The following is a 22,318-nucleotide window of genomic DNA, read 5'->3' as shown; positions in this document are numbered from 1 at the left end:
AATCAACTTGGAAATGTGTTACTTTTCTCCTTGATGTGACAAAATACCCAACTTAAATAAGGAAGAGTTTACATTGGCTCACAGTTTTAAGTGATGAAGTCCATCATGGAGGGGAGGGCATGGAGTGGGGCAGGAGGCAGCTGGTCATATTGCATCCAGAGTTAGGAAGCAGAGAAAGCTGAATGCTAATGTTCAGCTCGTTTTCTCCTTTCTACTCAGTCTAGGACCCTAGTTCATTGGATGGTGCCATCAACATTCAGGGTGGGTCTTCCCTCCTCAGCTAAACCTCTCCAGAAACACCTGTGCAGAAGTGTGTCTCCTAGGTGATTCCAAGTCTAGTGAAGTTGCAGTGAAGATTAGCCTTCATGGAACACTTTCACCAACCCCTGCAAAACAAAACAGAACAAAGCTAAATGAAGCAAAGAAGCAAGAGATTACAAGCTTCTGAATATGAAGAGAGCAGCTTCTTGCTCCTGGTACTCCTGGAGGCAGGGAGACTGGCTTGTGCCTGTGAGGGGTAGTATGATCCTCCTACAAAGTAGGGGGGGTGCAGGCCTATGATTCAGGCTCCCTAAAGAGCCTTGAGGCCTAGGAGCTGGAGATGAATGTGAAAACCCACAGGCAGATTAGATTCCCAAGTCTTAAATCCCTCACGGGCTCATTGGAGGGATGTTGCCATGGAGATATCATGGTCCAGGTTTCCCTTCCCATCCCCAGCTCTTCTTCGATGGCCTTTGTGCCTCCTGCACCCCACAACCTGCTAATCAAGAGTCATGGGCTTCCTGGTACCATCCAGTCTGACTGGTAATTAATATAGACACCCAATCCTCCCTCCCATTGACACTAAATGCACAGTCACATAGTAGTGATTAGGCATTCTGGGGGTGCTGGAGCCCAGCCAGTATCTGACTTTATGACAGGTGCTATCAATCTGTGGCTGCCTGTCAATAACTTGGGATGTGATTCTGTGTTCTCCAGATCCCTGTGACTTGGAGACCTCAGTGTCTCATGATGGTTGCCCTCTCTACATGCCCTCCTGCTCTAGGTCTTGTTGGCGCACAGGGCTCTCTCTGCCTTCTCTCGGCTTCTGTGCTTCTATTCTAACAGTCTCTAGTCCCAGGGAGCACTGACCTTTGGACCCTGCTCAGTTGTAAAGAAAGGAAAAGTACTATTCCAAGGGCCCCACCACTGTGCTCATGGTGCTATGACCCCTGTCTCCCAGTCTCTCACTTAGCCTGACTCTGGGTGGTCTTGGGACTTAGGCAGGTGCCCTCTTTAGCCAGTGATGGGGCCTATACAAAGCGAGTTCACTTCTCAAGTCATGGGTCTGTCCTGGAAGGTAGGGACTGGAGTTTAATCCTGAAACTGCCTGGAATGAGGTGAGTGGGTCTTCATAGAGAAAAAGGGAAGAGGCTGGAGGTACCAGTACGGAGAGTCCATCAAAGTCACAGAGTATCTGAGGGTCTTAGGTAGCTCAGGTCATGGGGGGCTGCAGAGGAAGGGACTGGTCTTCCCCATTGCTTTTCTTTCCCCAATAGTCAGTGCCTGGAGGAGGCAGAGGGATGTGTAACAACAGGAAAGGTGAGAATGAGGCCCTGTTCAGGAACTCCTCCTGTTCAGGAACTCCTCCCGCCCAAAGAAAGGACTCATTCATTCCTTGAGCACTCCTGGGCTGACCCTGTACCCAGAACCTGCACTGTTGCTGGAGGACCATGATGAACTGACCTCTGTCCTTGCCCTTGACAATTCATGTCAAGCTGGAAGGCACATGTAAAACTTACCTGTGCCACAAAGTACAACAGATAAAGAGGAATACGTGGAGGGAGTCTCACTGTGCCTACAAATAGACCCTGTGCCTAGCCTGAAAGTACACAATTAGGAGAAAACTCAAACTGGCACAAGTCAAAAAGACACTTGTTCATGCATCTGAAAAATTCAGGGTCTAGCTGCAGGTACAGCTGGACTCAGGTGCTCAAATAATGAAGACCTCTCTTTCAGTCTTTTAGCCCTGCTTTGTTTTTCTGGTTTTTGTTTTCCTGTCTTGACTTCTGGTCAGCTTTCTTTAGTTAATGGCCTCTGACAGCTCCAGGCTTATATCCTATTAATTGAGTCACTCTAGCAAACTTGGAGCATCCTTCCCTGGGATCTCCTTGTATGGTCCAGGGAATCATGTACCCTCTCACCAATCACTACCCATGACATGGTAGGTATGGGTTTTAGACCCAGTGTGAAGGAGGAGGTGGGGTGGAGAACTCGTAAAGTCAGAGATGCTATTACCAGACCAAAGACATAGCTAATGGGTTATAAAAGCTTTTTTCCCACCATAACTGGGTAGAGATTTGCTGGGGCCGTGGAAAGGCTATCTGGACAGGCAGAGGGAGGAAGAAGAGCAACGTGAAGAGCCAGGCCTGGAGGAGATACTCGGGTTGGGCTGGGAACTCCAGGACAGGAGCCTGAAGTATGCGGGTGGAAGAGGCAGTAGGCTGGACTAAAGTCCTGCTTCCTCTGTTGTTGCCCACTCAGTAGAAGTCTTTTTCTTAAGATTTATTTTATTTTTGGTTTTGTTTTTGTTTGTTTGTTTGTTTGTTTGTTTGAGAAAGAGTCTCATTATGTGGCACTGGCTGGCCTGGAACTTGCAGTGTAGACCATGATGGCCTCAAACTCAGAAATCTACCTGCCTCTGCCTCCAGAGTGCTGAAATTAAAAATGTTGACACCACACCAGGCTTTTATTTTTAATTATGTGTGCATATGTCTGTGTGAGGGTATGTGCACATGAGGGCAGGTACCCACAGAGGCCGGAAGGCAGTGTCAGATCCCTGGAATTGGAGTTACAGGTGGTTGTGAGTTGCCTGCCATGAGTGCTAAGATCCAAACTCAGGTCCTCTTCAACAGCAGTATGCACTCTGAACCACTGGAGCATCTCTCCAGCCACATCAGTGGAAATCTTTAAGCAGAAGTGATGCGATACGAATTTCATTTTAGAAAGATCTCTGGGGCAGTAAGAGGCTAGGTGGGTGGGCTTCCGTTGCAGGCTGGTGTGGATGGAAGGTGAGCTGAGAGAACCCTGGGACACAGCTCAAACAGGTCTCCAGAGCTGCAGGGTAGAAGGTAGAGGGAAAGAGAGGTAGCCTGATCCCCATGCATTCAGCTCTAGGGACCAACAGGAAAGCTACTTGCTACTTGCTACTTCAGAGTATACAATGACTGTGGTGCTGGTGGGTGGGGCAAGGCTCTGTGGGACCCCTGGTGGAAGGGGCTACAAGGCCATTGGCTATGATTCTGAAACTCAAAGAGGGCCCTTCTGGAGACAGCTCCAGGTTGGGAGGTGTGGATGTGAGGAGATGAGAGGAGAAAGGGAAAATGCTGAAGAAGCCACAACAGCGGGAACATCTAAGGTCTGGTGCCCAAGTTCACCATCTATAAAGTGAGACTGAAAAGGCTGAGCTCCCAGGCAGCTGTGGGGACAGATGGGAACCCAGGAAACACAGGGCAGATGCTCAGAGGACAGCAGCCAAGCAGACAGAGCAGGAGGGAGGTAAAGGTGGGCCCAAGAGCTACAGCTCAGGAAGTGGGGCAGCAATCTGAGGAGAAGGGTCAGCCCTTCTGAGGCCCAGGGTGAGCTACACTCAAGGGGCTCCCAGCAGAGACTGGAGGGTGGGGCTGGGACCAGAGGAAGGAAGCTTCACAGTGAAGCTCTGCTTTCAGGGGACATTGCCAAGGACAGCACAGAGACACCCTGTTGGCAGCATCCAGAACCCTAATTATTTTCTTCCAAAACACAGCTTGGAACTAAATGATCACTGGCCTCAGGACGGGTGTTGGCCACATGGCCTCTCTGTCACCCATCCCAGCTGAGAGAGATTTTTGGAGATTGCCTTGTCATCAGCAGATAAAGCAAACCAGCCGTGTGTTGCTTGTCTGAGGAGCGCGTGTAAACAAGGCAGACTGCAAGGTTTCTGAACCCATGTGCCACAGATGGAAAGGGGACCCAAGAGCCACACCACCTTGTGTGGAGGCACCTGGCAGGACAGGGACCCTGGACTTGAACAATGGCTGGTACAGACACAGGAGGAGCCTTCAGACAGGGTTGAGCTCTTGGGTTTAGAACAGGTTCCATCACCTCCAAGCTTACGCATGGTCCATCTCAGTTCAGGGTGTTTTTTCAGAGGGGCCAGGATGTAATGGGAAGTTGTGATTTATGATGTGCCTGCCTGCCTGTCTGTCTGGGAACCAGGAGGCCAGAGGATGGACAGGAACAACCTCAAATACTTTGCTCAGTGTGTGACCTAGATTTTCTAATGGCCAAGGGAGTAGATGGCACAAGAAATCACTTGTTTCTCTTCATGACCAAGTCCTTGCTATTCCCCAGCCTGGAGGGTTTCCCAGCTTTTGTCACCTTCTCCAAGAAGACTTCTCTGACTACCATGTGGAAAGAGCTTCCTAATGATTCTATGATCTTTCTGACCTCCACCACTCAGCCCCCTGCTCCCCAGCAGCCCCTCTGTGGATCAGGCCCAGGCCTTAGGCAAACTTTCACCTTCAGTTTTCACTTCCGGTTCCCTCTATGAGGACCCATGAGTGAGTGAGGCAGGGCACCTTGTTCACTGGGCAGCCCCGGAGGGTGGTCAAACAGTGGGTAGGTCCAGTCAGACAGAGTGGTCTGAGTGGTCTGCTGAGCAGAGGCAGTGAGGCGACTTCTCAGGGTGATTGCTCATCCCTAGTCACTCAGCCTCCTTACGACCCGCTGTGATGCTTCATCATCCTTGTCATCTTGACTGGATTTGGAATCACCATGTTAACACACCTCTGGGTGTGTATATGAGGGTGTTGTCAGAAAGGCTGTATTGAAGAGGAATGACCCACCCAGAATGTGGGTGGCACCATCCCATGGGCTGGGGTTCTGGACTAAATAAAATGGAGAAAGTGAGCTGAGCACAGCCATTTAGCTGTCTCAGCTTCCAGACTGAGGATACAATGAGACCAACTGCCTCACACTCCTGATTCCACGCTTTACCCACCGTGAAGGGGTGAACCCTCAAACTGTGAGCCAAAATAAACTCTTCCTCCTTTAAGTTGCCTTTGCCACAGCAATGAGACACTAAAAAGAGGCAAAGCTTGGGTCAGGGCTAAGAAGTGAATTCCCAGCAGGCACTTCTTCCAGAGAGCTACATTGCCTCTGCTGGTGGACTGCCAGCATGGTCCTCATGCCCAGAAGGCTCTCGTGGCAGGGAAGAAGAGCCTCTTGAAGCCTGCTGGATTAGGGTGTAAATCTCTGACCCTTAATTGTTAGTTGTGTTAGGATTCCTGATAGGGATACACCCTGTAGGAGAGCTATCTACACGGATGTCTGTCTTTATCACCTCTATCTATGTATCTCTATCTAGATCTGCCCCTAATCTATCTAGGTGAGAGGGGACTTATTCAAAGAATTGGCTCACACAATTATGAAAGCCAGAGGTCCCACTGTAAGCTGACTACAGGCAAGAGGCCCTGGGTGCTGGTAGTTGGGCTCAGTCTAAGTCCGAAGCCCTCGGAGGCAGGGAAGCCAACATTGTCACTCTCTGCCGAGGGCCAAAATCATGAGAACCTAGGGGTCTGCTGGTGTCAGTCCTGGAGTCCGAAGGATGGAGACCCTGGAGTTCCAGTGTCCGTGAATGAGAAGACCATCGCAGCTCCAGAAAAGAGGAAGGAAATCACCTTTCCTCTGCCATCCGAGGCGCCAGCTGGTTGGATGGTGCCCACTCACAGTGAGGCAAATCTTCCTGCTCAGTCCACTGACCCACATGCCAGTCTCCTGTGGAAATACCTTCTCACATACCACCAGAAATGATGCCTGTTTTCTAGGTTTCCCAGTCAACAGTTAGACTGATATAATAAAACGAATCACATGTCATGCTAGCCCGTTTGAACTTTGGTTGTCTCATGTGTGAAATGGGAATGATACTCTCATTGAGCGAGTTAGGAATGGTAAAGAAAGGAAAGTAAGGGGCTGGAGAGATGGCTCAGTGGTTAAGAGCATTGGCTGCTCTTGCAGAGGACACGGGTTCAGTTCCCAGTACTCACAGGGCAGCTAACAACTGTACTTAACTCCAGCTCCAGGGAAGCCAACACCCTGTTCTGGCCTCCTTGGGCACTGCACACATGTGGTGCACTTACATACATGCATACAAAACACACATACACATAAAATAAATAAAACAAATTTTTAAGAGGGAAAAATGTTAGGGGAGGGGACCTAAATATTACCAAGAGGTATGAAATTTGCAAAAAATAAAAAAGTTAAGAGAAAAGATTTACTTTGTCATTAAAAGAGGGGAAAATAAGAGAGGAAGTTATGAAACTGTATGAGAAATTTAAACATTTCAAAAAGCAGACACTAAATAGCTTAAAAGTTTTTTCCTTAAAATATTTTCTTAAGGACAGAGCTAAAGAGATGGTTCAGTGGGCAAAGGTGCTTGCCATTAAACTTGATGATCTGAGTCTGATCCCCTAGGACCAACATGGTGGAAAGAAGAACTAATTTTCACAAGTTGTCCTCTGATCTCTACATGCACACTGTTGTACAGACATGCATAGCCCATGGGAAGCATGGAAAGAGGCATTCAGAGGAAAGTTCATAGTCTTAAAAACATATTTATTAAAACAGGGAAGAAGCACCTGGAGAAGTGACTCAGTGGGTAGTATTTACTGTGCAAGCATGAAGACCTGAGTTCCAATCCCTAGTAGCCATGTAAAACTTCTGCATGGCAGTCTTCACCTATGCAGGAGGGAGAAGGCAGCTGGATCCTGGAGGGTTGTGATCAGACAATGTAACCAAGACAGTGAGTTCCAGATTCAGTGAGAGATCCTGCCTCAAAAATTAAGGCGGAGGGTCAGCAAGATTGCTCAGTGGTTAAAAACACTTACAGTGCCAGCCAGACAACTTGAGTTTGATCCCTGGAATGCAAGATGGAAGGAGAGACGTGGCCCCTGAAAGCTGTCCTCTGACCTGTACACATGCCACGATGCCCAAATGCTTGCAGTAGTGTACATGCTTATACATACAATAATTAAAATTTAGAAATAAAGTAGAGACCCAATTGAGAAGGACAACTGATCAACCTCTCTCACTACATGTGGCCACACAGGCTGGTGAACACATGTGCACACGCAAATAAAATAAGAAAGAAGAGGAACCCTTGCAGTCAGGGCTTTCTTATCTCTTCAACTCACTGACAATGTTCCAAGTGCTAGAACTGAGGAGGGAGAAAGAGCAGATGACAGGACAGAGTGAGGTGGGCTTTGTAGTCAGGAGAGGAGGAAGAGGAGGAAGAGAAGCAGAAAGTTCTAGAAATTTCAAGAATTGCAGTCTGATGGCCAGATCTGACAAGTGTCAAAGTGGCTGATGAGAGCTGGAAAGTGCAGACAAAAGAACAGGCCTGTCCTTCCTTGACCAATCCAGCACCGTCTACATAGAGTCATAACATAATTTACTGTCTAATTCTGGGACTCCTGAGAGCAAAGAGGGGCAATGTCTACCTATGGCAAGATGACAGCTGTAAATTGGGACAATTCCCCCACCGATTCATAGTAGAAACATTTCACTCACATATAACTCCAGAGGAAGCATGTGTGTGTGTGGTGGGGTGAGTGTGGGGTGTGTATGTTGTGTGCTGCCTGTGATGTATATGTGTGTGTGCATGTGTGTAGTGTAATGTGGTTTGTGTACTCTGTGTTGTCTGCATTGTGTGTGCTGTGTGTGTGTGTGTGTGTGTGTGTGTAGAACTCTGAATTAATAGAGATTCCCAAAAATCTGCTAAAATAGAACCCAATCCTGGTGGGATAGGACTTACATTTCGAATTAAATTTAGCTGTAGGAAAAACTAAGTGAAGCTGTTTTTCTCATTGGTTAAGGTCTCTGCAGGACTTGAACGGCACCTGGAAATGGGAGCAACTTTAAGATTTTCATTAAAAGACCCTTCGTAAATGTATGAAAAATTACAAGCAGCTCTCTATTGCCAAAAGCTATCATCGCACCTGCACATGAAAGGGCAAGGAAAGGGTGAAGTTTCTGGAAGTCTCAGATTGAAAGGCTGTGAGGAGGATTGTCCGACAGAAGCTGAGACCTTGGTGTTGGGGTGCAGGAATCTTCCTCTTCTATCTCCCCAGCTGTTTTCTAAATACCCTCCTTGGCTAAACCCAAAGAGAAATCAGAAGAAAAAAATTCTTCCATAGGGTCCACACGGATCAGCCTCCTGGGATATAGAAAGATGAAAAAAAGTGTCTAGAAGGCCAAACAACTGGTACTCAAGGGACTCCACAGCCTTTCCCTTCAGCATGCAGTTCATCCAGGCCAAACTACGTGCCCTGAGGATGCACACAATGATTCCCAGTAGCTATAGCAGGAGTTGACCAGCTTTTTCTGGACGGGCTCAGATAGTAAATACTTAAGCTTCATGAACCATAGTATCTGTGTTTCCAACCACTTCTGCTTCAGCCGTAGACAGCAGATGAACAAAAAAGTGTAACTGCTCCTATGGCACTTCATTCACACAGTTGACTAAAAACATGGTGCCCAAACCCTTGATTTGGAAGGAGACCTGGTTGACAATTGCTGTGGTTTCAATGTGGATCCCCACCACAAGGACTCATGCCAGGATTGCATTCCAGGGTGGAGGTGTTGTGAGATGGGCCCTTTAAGAGAAAGTAATGCCTTTCTCAGGAGACTGGGTTAGTTCCTGCAGGAATAGATTAGTTTTAAAAGAGTAGGTTATGATAAAGCATTGGCTCCCTTTGTCCTTTTCAGTTTTTTTCACACACATACTTGCCCTTGTATTTTCAAACCATGAAGCTTCTCATGAGAAACCACATGTCCCTGGACCTCCATGACCACAAGCCAAAATATACTTCTTTTTTCTATAAATTTCGCAGTTTTAGGTACTCTTATAGCAACAGAAACTGAACTTAGACAATCTTAGCACAAATTCTCAGATTTATGGGTAACAATTAACAGGTTGGTTGTCTGGACAGGGCCCAGTAAGTTACAAGATTGGAAACTTGGGGGCCAGTTGGTATTGGTGAAAGTTATGTGAGTAGATCATTTATTTGTAAGGGGCACAGCGTGTGAGGATATCTGCCTCCTCTGGGAACAACCAACCAAGGGTACCCACAGTGGAGGAAACACACTGAATATCCTGTCTTCCAAAACCTCAGGCTCTCTTCCCACCCACTGTCATTAGCTCTGGTCAGCAACTGTGGACCCAGAGCATCCCTCCTTGACTCAGTACATTAGACCCAGCAGGAGTGCAAGTGCTGAGTAGATCTTCCATTTCAGCCTCTCAGTCAAACTCATTGAAACTACTACCCTGCCCTCATCCTGGCTGGGCTCTTGGCTGTCTCATTCTCTGGCTGTGGGAGGATGTAATTTTCCTCTTGGCTGACAGGTACCCAGGAAGACAGATACGTACATGGAAATGAGCAGGAATCATCATTGTAGGCGTCTTTGTCGGGATGCCAGTTCCCTGGGTCAAAGGACCAGCATTTTTGTCAAAGGAGACAATTTTCAGGGAATCTGAAAATTCAGAGTTCTCAGTTTCATGTGTGCCGCCCAAGTTCTCTCGGGGTTCCGGGAGCTATCAGACAAACCATATAACATATCTTTATGCGAATTTATTATGGTTTATACCCTTGGGGGGGGTGACTTACAAAGAAACAAACACCCAGTGCTCAGCTCTGCGCTGTGGCTCAGAGCCTGCCATTCCCTTCTTGCTTCTGTGATCTGCCCATAGTCACAGCTAGCTTTTGCCCATGCCTCATGGGCGCATAGTCTCGCCCCAGGTCAGTAAATGCCCCCCCCAACGCAGGTGAGACACTGGGGGCTATCTTTCCCTCCACACATGCCACAGTGAGCTGTTCACGGCTTCTGTCCCAAGGTGGTGCAGAAAGCCCCTCCCTCTGTGGCTAGCTCTCCACAGTCAATTCTCCTCAGCAGGCCCCACCCCTTGGAGGAAACAGGCAGTTCGGGACACAATGTGTGTCTGTCTAACATCTTTATCCCATGTCTCAGGGTCTCCTCTCTGGGCCTTTGGTGTGTGTGACTGATCCTAGCTGTGGTGGTTTGAATGAGAATGTCCCCCATAGGCTCCCAGTATTTGGATATTTTGTAGTTAGTGGTGCTGTTTTGAGAAGTCTTAGAAGGTGTGGCCATGCTGGAGGAAGCACATCACTGGAGGCAGGCATAGAGAGTTCTTAAACCTTGCCAGATCTCTATTCCGCTGTGCTTCCTGTACCTGCTTGAAGATGTGAGAGCTTAGCTTCTGCTCCTAATCCAGGCAACTCTGTGGCCACACCTCCCGGCCATGATGGACTCTTGCTCCTTTGAAACCTAAGCTAAATAAGCTCTACATTTTATAAGTTCCCTTGGTCACAATGTTTCTAACACAACAGAAAAGTAACTAACACACCAGCTTCACTGAGCACATAATTATTCTTGTAGCTCTGCAGCCCTTATAATCAGGTCTTGGGCTTGGTCTTTAGATGTATGTTATCTTCTCTGTTCCAATGATATGAAACTGAAGCAAGAGGGGAGCTAGGAAATAGAGGGGATGGGGAAAAGAAGGGATCCCCCTCACTTTCTTGGTTGTGATCACCATGTCTTCCTGGCTGACATTAGGGATTTTTTTTCTTTCTTTTTTTTTTTTTTTTTTTTTTTTTTTTTTTTTTTTTTTTTTTGAGACAGCTGTAACCCCAGCTGGCCTGTAACTCACCATGTAGACCAGGCTGACTTTGAACTCACAGAGATCTGCCTGCCTCTGCCTCCCAAGTGTTGGGATTAAAGGCATGCACCACCAAGCCCTGAGACATCAGGGAATTTTGACATAACTAATCATGCCATCTGTAAAAGAGCTGTACTGTACTGTCTGAAAACATCCCAAATAAGATTAAGAACAGCTAATGCTTAAAAAAGTAAAAGCAAACATAAATCTGTGGGGCTGGAGAGATGGTTTGGTGGTTAAGATGGCTTGCTGTTCTTGCAGAGAACCCAAGTTTGGCTCCCAGTACCTGTTATCAGGCAGCTTACACCTGTAACTCTATCTCCAGGGGATCTAACACCCTCTTTTGGCTTCTGTGGCCACCTGCACACATGTGGCATATACATACACAGACACATACATATAAATAAATAATAATAAAAGAAAGGCTAATGAACCATTCCCTAAGCAGGATCCCTTGTGCCCTGTGTCTAGGAGTGGTCCCTTTGATCAGTGTTTTAGTCTATCGTGATTGGCTTCTGTAGCTGCAAGTCCACATAGTGTGCCTGAGAAGTCTCCTGTTCAAGGATAGAATTCTGTGGTAGGAAAAATAAGTGTGTGTAAGCTTTGTGGCAGATTAAGTAGCTTCAAAACATCAAATCACACTCGAGGCTCTTGTGACACTTAAGCACTTTCTTCTGTTAGTACTCACACCTGACTGAGTGTGCTGTCTTTCCGCTTAATCAATAAACACTGTAACTTTGCTTCACCCTCACTCATCCTGAAATGATTTTCTTTGCTGAAACTGAGTAGAGTTAACTGAGGCTCTGAGGGTGGGGGGTTCCCCAGGCTGCACTGAGCTGCATTTCCTGCTGCCAGTGATGAAACCACCTTCCAGAATGTTCCATCTGCTTTCCCCATAGGACTTCCTCTGTTGTTCATTTCTTCTTGTCCCCAAGTCTACTCCCTTGTGGTGCTTAAATTTTTTTGTAGGGAAGGGCCATTTAAAAACATTTCTAGGGGGCTGGAGAGATGGCTCAGTGGTTAAGAGCACTGACTGCTCTTATAGAGGACCCGGGTTCAGTTCCCAGCACCCACATGACAGTTAACAATTGTCTGTAACCCCAGTTCCAGAGGATCCAATGCCTTCTTCTGACCTCCATGGGCATTGTATGACAAGGGTGCACTTATATACATGCAGGCAATACACTCATACACATACACTAAAAATAATAAATAAAATATTAAAAAACATTTCTAATATCGTGTCTGAGGTTTCACTTTCAGAGGTTTGTCACTCGCAATCAACTCCTCTATGAAACTGTTAATGGAAAATTCCATAAAAAGTCAATTCATGACATTTAAATTGCCTCTCTGAATAACATGATGAAACCTCTTGCTGTCTCTATTCTGCCTGAAATGTGAACTTTTTAATTAATTTTTATTATTTTTATTTTATGTGTGTGAGTGTATTGCCTGCACATGTAAGTGCACCTGTGTCCTGCAGAGCCATGGAGGTCAGAAGAGGGTGTCGAATTCCCCTGGAACTGGAGTTACAGAAATTAGCTGCCATGTGGGTGCTGGGAACTGAACCTAGGTCCTCTGCAAGAGTAGCCAGTGCTCTTAACCACTGAGCAATCTCTCTAGTTCCCCTGAAATGTGATACCTCTGTTCAGTGTATCTATGTGGTATATGCTACCTGCCCCATGGTTGTTGTGTGAGGTCCACATTTGCCTAACTTTTGTCCCAGTTATAATTGTTCTTTTATTATTGTTAGTCTCTACTGTCCCTAATTATAATTTAAGTTTTATTATTGATATGTGTATATAGGAAAAAATGGAATTCAGTATTATTCACAGTTTGGGAGATCTGAAAATATACAGGAACTCGGTTCAATTCCCAGCACCCACATGGTGGCTAACAACTGTCTGTAACTCCAGTTCCAGGGAATCCAACTCTGTCTTCTGAATCCACAGGCATTGCACAACATGGGTGCACTTATCCACATGCAGGCAATACACTCATACATAAAATAAAAATAATAAATAAAAAATCATAATTGCATTTATAACCTTGTCATTTTGCAATCATAAAGAAAATCATTTATTGTTTGTTAATCTCTCTAATCTAGGTTTAATTGATACATTACTACACTGTGGACAGAATTAAAGCAACTCCACTGAGCTGAGGAATTCTTTTTAAGGTTTTAATTAAAATGGAGCAAATGAAGTATTTTTAATATTCATCTTCAATAATTCATCAATAGCCATGCACAACCATTTAATAAGTTATGGTAAAACTTGAGTATCTTTCAAAGAAAGAAGTGAATTTCTCCACTTTTTCAATATTTTAGATTGCAGTGAAAACTAGTTCTAAAACCTCACACCTAGTAACTGCAGCACTACTGTGTGTGACACAGGCCACTGTGCACCATGGGAGATGCCCCATGTGAATTTAACTATGTCTGAACAGGTCTAGCCTTATGCAACAAAATAAGAACATCAATCATGTTCTTTAATGTATTTGGATATCACAGCTGTACCAAAAGCTGAATGTTTCCAAACAGGTTCAGTTTCAGAACTTAGCTGATCCATCACAAGAAACAGTTATGGCACTGGTCTGTGGATAGGGTCACATTTTGGAAAGTGATGTTCAGCTGTCATAATTATTGGTTGCTATAGCAACTGAGTCTCTCAGCTGCTTGATGCTTGGATGCTTATCTCATGCTAGCAATAGCCACCGTTTAGTAATTATGGAATCCCTGTAAACTAGATGTCCCTTGGTTCTTTTCTGCCTGGACAGATAGGTGAGATCTGTGTGTGCTTAAAGACATCAGCAACCAGGCCCCAGAGGCCATTTAGAGAATCTGTTTCCTGGGAACATTCAAATAATGGTAAACTGAGACCTATTTCTTTTTGTATTTTATTTGAAAGCCTATTTGTGGTACAGCTGATACACAAACATTGCACACATTTAGTTAGTGAATCTTGGTAAGTCTGAACCTTAGTAATTATGTACCTGGGATGCCATCATAGCCAATAACTTTAAAATCACCATCTCTAAAATACCCATCGTATTTCCTTGTGCTCTTTTGTGTGTTTTGATGCTTATTTAAAAACACATTTTAGAGTGCACCACACCAAACTGTTAACTACAAGTTTCATGCTTTGTGAATGATCTCTAGAACTTACTCAACTTGGATGACAGAAGCTGTAACTCATCAAGAAACAATTCTCCATCCCCTCTCCTCAGCCTCTAGCCACCACCATTCCAATGGCTGCTTCTGGGAGCCAATGTTCAATACTTTTTTTTTTTTTTAAAGGAGTTTGTTTTTACAGCTGTTTTTTTTCTTTTTCCGTTTTCTTTTATTTTTTATGTGCATGCATGTATTGCTTGCCTGTAGGTAAGTGCACCCGTGTCATGCAATGCCCTCGGAGGACAGAAGCAGCTGCTGGATCCCCTGGAATTAGACAGTTGTTGTTAGAGGTCATGTGGGTGCTGGGATTCAAACCCGGGTCTTCTGCAAGAACAGCCAGTGTTCTTAACCACTAAGCCATCTCTCCAGCCCTGATACTTCATATTTTAATAAGAGAATCTAGCAGTATTTGTCCTCCTGTGATTGACTGATTTCACATGAAAGTGTCTTGTAACTTTACCCACATGGCAACAAGTGGTAAGCTTGCTTTATTTCGAGGGAATTTATTAAGAAGTTCAGTCAAAGTGTGAGAGGGTATAAGAAACTCAGAGGACTGTAGCACCCCAGGGTGTCTAACAGCAGGGTACCATCAGCCCCTTCTACCTGCAGAGAAGAAAGCAGTGAGCATTATGAGAAATTGAGAGTGGGGGTGAGAGGGTAGGAGGAAGGGCTGGTAGGAGGAATGCTATGTGAAGGAGTCACCAACCAGGACATTGTGGCCTGTGATAAAAGAACCCAGCCAGGTTGAACTGGCCCTGTAGGGAGAGGACCTGGGAGATAAATACCCTGACTTCTTGCTCCCCCCTGAGGGAGGCTTGATGGGTAGGGCAGATGGTTCTGCAAGGCAAACTGAAGTCACTTGGCCTTCGCCGCCTTGAAACTTGGATCTCTTACAACCTCATGCTATTCTGATGTAAGAAAAATTTGCACACATGTTGACTGGAGTCCAACCTTAGGAATCCCTCTGAGGCACAGCACAGTTATATCTCTTGTTGGGAGATCAGTTTCAGGATCCCCTATAGAATCCAGAATTGAAGGATGCTCAAGCCCCTTATTAAAATGATGTCACATTTACATATAACCTATGTACAGCTTCCCTATACAGTAAGTCATCTTAATTACCTAGTATAATGTAAATAATTCCCATAACATATTGTTTAGGGAATAATGGCAAATTTTAAAAAGTCCATACAAGTTCAATACAGACACAGGCTTTTTAAAAATTTATTTTCATTTTATTATTATTAGATATATTTGGTGTTTTGGGTTTTTTATTTTTTAAGACATGCTCTCACTCTGTAGCTGATACTGGTCTGGCCTTGAACTCATAGAGATCCACTTGCCTCTGACTCTCAAGTACTGGGATTAAAGATTTTTTTAAAAAAATCATTTAAGTATATGTGTTTGGGTATGGGTATGTGCACATGAGTGCAAGTTCCCATGTAGGCCAGAAGAGGGTGTCAGGTCTTCCCTGGAGCTGGAGTTATAGGTAGTTAGCTGCCTGATGTGGGTGCTGGGAACTAAGCCCCCATCCTCTGCCAGAACAGCAAGCTCTCTTAACTGCTGAGTCATCTCTCCAACCCCAAATAGTTTTTTTAAAGCATTTTTGTCCAAGATTAGTTGAGCCCATGGATGGAGACCCCATGGATACTGCAGCCCACCTGTATGATATGGCTCTGTGGGTTGAAAAGTTCATGTCGGAATCACTTGCACTTAGTTTAAAACCATGCAGCACAAAATTCAATTTATAGCTAGATATTTGTGCATGTCATGCCACCTTCTCAACATATAAAACTGCTGTAAAACTGAACTCATCAGAGGACTGACTCCATTACCCAGGGGAGAGGTGCCTGGCAAGTTTAACCATTCTGTCACAGAGGTTCCTTCTGTACCTGGCCTGGCTCCCCTCTTTCTCACCTTATGTTTCCTGACAGCCTTTCATTTCCTGCTTCTCAAGGACAGCAAGTCCTTGCCTCCCTCTACCATCTATTCTAGTTTGCTTTCTGTTGCTGTGATGAACACCATGACTATGGCATAGGACTGTCCTCCAGCAGGTAGACCGTGGACAGTCATCATCTTCCCAAGCTTGGTTGCACCTGCTCACCTAGGAGCATCACAGCTGAGCTTACAGCCTGTTACTCTCAGCAAGGAGAGGCAGAGAGTCAGCCACACCTCCCAACCAATAAGTTGGCTGTAATTGCAGGAGGGGGAGGGGCAAAGGGTATATAAACTGAGGAAGCCAAGGATGGCGCTCTCACCTTTTTGTGTGGCTGTGGGGATGTTACAATCCATGCCTGAATGGAGACTTTCCAGGGAGGCCTTAGGAGGGGAGCACCCACACTCCTGTAAGTAAACTCTAACCCATTGCTCTGTAAATAAGCCCAATAAACTCACTGGTTTCCCAAACTGCAGTTTGATGAAATCAGGCCTTGGTTTGTAATACGGACTCAGGGACCAAGGGAGGAGGGGGCCAGATGTCATTTGCATCTCCCAGAAGTAATTTTAGCTGCAATGACCACTGGCAACTTGGAGAGGAAATGGTTTATTTCATCTTACAGGTTACAGTTCATCACCAAGGGAAGTCAAGGCAGGAACTCAAGGTAGGAACTTGAAGCAGGAACCCCAGCGGAACAGAGGAATGCTGCTTACTGGCACTGTCTCTGTCTCTGTCTCTCTTTCTCCAGTTACCTTTCTTACACAGCCCAGGCCCACCTGCCTAGGGATGGTACCCACAATAAGCTGAGCCAACTTACATCAATTAGCAAATAAGAAAATGCCTCACACCCATGCCCACAGGCCAATCTGATGGAGGAAATTCCTCAGCTGAGTTCCCATGTATTCTACTTTGCCTTCAATTGCTGTGATAAAACACTGATCAATACCAACTTGGGGAGGAAAAGGTTTATTTGGTTTACATCTTTCAGGTCACAGTTAATCACTGAGGAAGCCCGAAGCAGAAGCTGAAGCACAGGCCATGGAGGAACACTACTTACTGGCATGGTCCCTTGGCCTGTACTCAGTCTGCTTTTTAATACACTATAGGACCACCTGCCTGGGGTGGCACCACCCACAATGGACTGGGCCCTCCCACATCACTCAACAATCAAGAAAATGCCCCACAGATATGGCCACAGGCCTGTCCAATGGAGGAAATTCCCCAATTGAGGCTCCCTCTACCCAGGTGTGTCAAGTTGACAACTAACACTATCCAGCACACATTCTTCCCAGGTGACTCTAGGTTTGTGTCAAGTTGACAACTGAAGTTAACTATGGCACCATCCTATCAAGAAAACTCCCCTTTCTACCCACTGGATGCCAATATCACCTTAAGCAGGCATCATGTAGAGTTACCCTGGTTGGGCCAGGCAGAGATTGGGGCTATGAGCTGTGAGTGTCATGCTGGTCCAGGTGTGAGCCATGCAATATAGGAACAAAGCTGACTTTGGTGGGTGTGATGGTTAATTATCCTTGTCAACCTAACTGGATTTAAAATCACCAAGAGGTTTAACTGAGGGATGATCCACCCTGAATGTGGACAGTACCATCCTATGAGCCAGGGTTCTAGACTGGATATAAAGAGTAAAAATGGAGAAAACAAGCTGAACACCAATATTCATCCTTCTCTGCATCCCAACAGTGGGTACAACGACCAGCCTCCTTATACAACTCCCACCAGGCTTCCTTCCATCATGGACTATGCCCCTCTCAAACTGTGAGCCAAAAGTAAGCCTTTACTTCCTTAAGTTGCATTTGTCAGGTATTTTGTCACAGTAATGAGAAAAGTAATGAAGACAGGGGATATAGGGACACAGAGTCATATTATGACAGATGGCCTTCATGTGCTAACTTGCCTTTGATTGCTCTGCCACTAGCCCTAATTTGATGCTTTTAGATAAATGTGGAGGCCACAGACCCAGAGACCTTGTCAGGCAGTCGGGCCTGTCATTAGAATGTCATAGCAGCTTTGTTTTCATTGAACTTATTTTCATGGTTACCTTCTATTTATGGAAAATGTAGTTTTATATTTAACATAGTGATGTAATGTTGTAGTTTAAAATAAGGGTATTTAAATGAAAACAGAGAGACACGTTTTTACAGAGTCCGGGTGACAAGCAAACGTGAAGCGATTCTAACCGTGGGCGAGTGGGGTAGACCTGAGCCTCTCGGTGGCTGTGCCTCGGGGTCCCCAGGCTTGCTTCCTATTTTCACCCCAGTCCTCTGCAGTGGCTCAGCTTCCTGCCGCGACTGCAACAAGTCACTGTGAAATGTGACTCAGAGTTGCATACATTTAGTCTCACACAGGTCTGGGGGCCAGGAGCCAGCCATTTCCCTCTGAGGACTCTGGGAGGCTCTGGTGTCTCCAGGCAGTCCTGGGATTGTAGCTTCTTCGCTTCTACCTCTTCTTCCAGGGTTTCTTCTCTGTGGGTCTCTTATAAAGACATATCATTAGGTTTTTTTTTGTCTTTTTTTGAGACAGGGTCTCCCTTAGCCCCAGATGACCTAGAAATTGCTATGTAGACCAGGCTGGCCTTGAACTCAGAGATCTGCCTGCTTCTGCCTCCTGAGTGCTGGGACTAAAGGCATGCACCACCACTCCCGGCAATCCTCATGGCTCCATTAAACTTTAAATCAATATCAGAGGTCCCACTTTGAAATACCATTGTTGGATTAAGTTTCTACCCTCATATACTTCACAATGGATATTAAATTTCAATTATGACCTTTGGCTGAAGCATGCAAACTACAGTGGGGGTCAGCATTCAACCCTCGGAAAGAGTATTCTCCACATACCCCTTGGGCCCTGTCCTTCCTCTGCTCAGAGCCACCTTCTTAACATTCCTTTTCTTCCCCTCGGGCTCCTGCTCAACCACATCTCTCCAACTATCCTGAATGATGATGTTTCTAGAACATGCTAGACTCTTCCCTCTGCCTAGAACTCTCCTTCTCTGGAATCCTATGGGCTCTTCCTTTACCTCTTCAAACTTTTGCTCCCATATCACTTCAATGAGATATTTCCCTGAACACCATGCTTACTAATGCAGGTCTTAGACCCTACCCCTAACATCTACCTTCCTTCCTCTCCACTCCCTCATCCCTCTCTCCCTAGTCTCTTATACTTCTGTTCTCTTCAGTCACACTTAAGGATTATTTACTGTTTGTTTCTCTCACTAGAAGGTCAACTCCATTGTATGAATTACTTTTCTCATTGCTGTGACAAAATACTTGACAAAAAACAACTTACGGAACAAGGGGTTCACCTGGTTCACAGTTTGAGGTTACAGGCAGGAGCTTGAAGCAGCTGGTCACATGGTATCCACAGTCAGGAAGCAGAGAGAATGCTGGTGTTCAGCTTACTTTTCTCTTTTTTATTCAGTCTAGGACCCCAGCCCATGAAACGATGCTACCTGCATTCAGGGTGGGTCTTCCTACCTCTATTAACCTAATCTAGACAATCCTTGACAGACATATCTGGAGGCTTGCCTGCTAGGTGACTCTAGACCCTGTCAGGACCATCCATATTAACCACGACATGCATAAAAGTAGAATTTTTGTCCATTTTGTCCACTGCCATCATCTGAGATTCTAGATATACAGCCTGATATATGGGAGATGCTCAGTAAATACACATTGACAAGTATGTGGTTTGGGATGCAGGGTGGAATGAGGTGGGAGGGGATGCCAGGTCTGATGCTTTAGTGTGGATTAACATCTCCCCAAGGTCTCTGTGTGACATCCTTGGTCCCCAGAATGGTGCTATTGGGAGGTGGTGGAATCTTTTATAGTTTCGGCTTAGAGTTCTCTGATGCTTAGGGCAGGCCTTGGAGGGGACTGTGGGATGCTAGCCCTTCCTGTCACTTTGTTGCTTCCTAGTCACAAGGTAAGCAGTTTTGATCCACTGTGTGCTCTGCCATAACATGCCACTTCATCAGAGACCCAAGGCCATAGGCTGTCTGATCTTGTACTAGAATTACAAAATCACTAATAAAATCAACATTTTCCAGTGCTAGGAGAAGGCTCAGTGGGTAAGAGCACTTGCTGCACAAGCATGAGGACCTGAGTCTGGATCCCCAGAACCCACATAAGAAACTGGGTGCTATGCAGCTAGAACCTCAGCACTGAGTGAGGCCAGTGACAGGGACAGGAGGATCACAGGCTGGCCAGCCAGTTTAGCTGAACTGGTGATCTCTAGGTTCAGTGAGGACCTTACCTCACAAATAAGGTAGAGAGTGATGGAGGGCACAGCCCCAACCTCTGACATGTACACACATGAGTACATACATGTATATGTGAGTACACATACATGAGTACACTCACCCATGTGAGCATGTACATATGCTACACAGAGAGAGAGAGACAGAGAAAGAGAGGAAGGAAGGGAGGGAGGGAGGGAGGGAGGGGTGGTTCAGTTTTACACATTAAGACACTTCTGAATAGTTTCTCTACTTTCCATTTTAGGTAAAGGCCAAAAAACCCTGAGTGACTTTTTGGTTTTGCATTTTGAAAGTAACATTGATGTATTTTGCAATACAAAAACAAACAAAAATGCTGGGTGTGGTGGCTGTACACCTTTAGTCCCAGCACTTGGGAGGCAGGGGCAGGCAGATCTCTGTGACTTCAAGGCCAGCTTGGTCTACATAGTGAGTTCCAGGCCATCTGTCTCAAAAACACCAAAGGAAAAAAAAAGAAAAAGAAAATAAACAACAAAAAAACAAAAACCCAAACCCAAACCAAAACAAACATTAAGACAGTAAGGAAGGAAGTCAGTCACCAAGCATATTTGAAAGATCTTTTGCAGAGAGAGTGCCGGTGAGGGGTCCTGAGCTGGTGTCTGTCCTCAGGGCAGAATCTGTGAACAAAAGAGGAAATCCCAGAATCCTGGAGTCTTCATGGCGTCATATGGGAGTCCTTCACCCTTGGAAATCCAAACCTAGTCCTTGCTTAAAAAATCAAAGATGAACACAGAAACTAGTTTCCAACTTGGAACATGGAGTTCTAAACTGGAGAAGGCCCAGATCCTGCACTCTTTCTTCCTGTGGAGGCTTTGACTGTGCCAAGCCCCTCCTCTCAGTTTTTTCGACCCCGCAATAGCACAGAGCAATAAAAGAAACTTTGTTCAGCCAAGTTCAAGTTAGAGCACCTGGTCCTTTCAAGTGTGAGTCTGCAGCCTGTGCCTGTGGGTTGGAACAGGAAGGCACCGGAAAGGTCTGCTTCTGGGAGGCTTGGAACAAGGTGCTGCCAAGAATGTGCTGGAGAAGTCAGCTAGCATGGGGTGGAGGGGCAAGACAGAAGGAGCCTCACTTCCTCTAAGGTAAAGATGGCTGCTTGCTTAGAAGCCCAGGAGACTGGTGGTACCTTCCAGGTTTGCAGAACAAGCTGGGACACTATTTTCCCTCCTGCACTGGTCCCAGGAGACCTTGAGGCTGACCAGCCCAGACAGCTATATTTCCAATCTTTGTGACTTTGCTTTCTGAGCCACAGTTTTCTGTCTGATATTAATAGTACCCCTGGTAGGGAAGGCACCCACCTCGGTGCTTCCTGCCATTGTGCCAAGGGCTAACTCATGCCCCTTGTCTGTTTATTCTTTTAAACCAAAGCTCTGTTTAGCGACCAGAACCCTCAGTTTAAGCAGTGCTGTTTGTAGAGGAGGAAGAGGATGTGAGGTATGTCTCTGCATTCGTCCACCCTGAGCCAGGCCCCAGCACTCCTCCATAGGCCCACTGGGTCCTCCTGCATGGGTTGGCCTTCCCTTTCATAGCTGCCCTAGACTCTGGCCTTTTCATGGGTCACCTGCTCCAACTCTTCTGTGTTGTTTATAATGACTAGAAGAAGGTCCCAGAAAGGCAAAGAAAGACCTACACAAATCGCCCTCCCTGAGGTCCCCTGTGAGCCCCGGTGTTGCAGAGCTGTGACCAGGGGCCTATAGGTACCCTCATCCCTGCCACCTTCCCAGCAGAAGCTGACTCCGCTGTCTTCTTCCTTTGCAAAGACAGGTAAGCCTCCACCTCCCCATGTGCCCTGATTTCCCTACTCTCCCTCTCAAGCCTCCAGTCCTCTAACTCCCAGCTCATTGCTTCCCCCGAGTAGGACTAGAGACACTTTCATGGCTCTCACCCCAGCTCTGTTTGACTTACTGGCCGGGTGCAGACAGCAGGAGGCCCCACTGTTCATTAATGACTTCCAGACACAGTGTGGAGCTCAGCCCAGACAAGGCAGTGTGGTGTTGGGGCGGGGTTTTTTTTTAGGCTGGGGACTGGGGGGGATGGATGGGACGGGATGCAGGACTAGTGGAGGGGGAGGCTCTGCAGAAAGGGCCATGTGGTCAGAACATAGCCTCCCATGAAGTCCCAGTTGTGTGTGCTGAGGTGGGGAGGAGGCTTGTTGCTTCCCAT

General features: G+C 46.1%; 1 protein-coding gene across 1 annotated transcript in view; it reads right to left on the bottom strand.

The window, feature by feature from the left end:
• Positions 1-262: 262 nt before the first annotated feature.
• Positions 263-22,318, bottom strand: part of LOC115067550 (protein argonaute 14-like) — a 103,596-nt gene continuing 81,540 nt past the window's right edge. Inside the window, exon 3 of the mRNA XM_029555635.1 lies at positions 263-386. Within this exon, the coding sequence (XP_029411495.1) occupies positions 377-386 (10 nt within the window). The 3' untranslated portion in view covers positions 263-376. The remainder of the gene's footprint in view (positions 387-22,318) is intronic.

The sequence above is a fragment of the Nannospalax galili genome, unplaced genomic scaffold (genome assembly GCF_000622305.1).
Source record: "Nannospalax galili isolate Female #2095 unplaced genomic scaffold, S.galili_v1.0 scaffold1206, whole genome shotgun sequence".
Lineage (NCBI taxonomy): Eukaryota > Metazoa > Chordata > Mammalia > Rodentia > Spalacidae > Nannospalax > Nannospalax galili.
The sequence above is the reverse complement of the archived record's forward strand: the minus strand, read 5'-3'. Positions and strand labels throughout refer to the sequence as shown.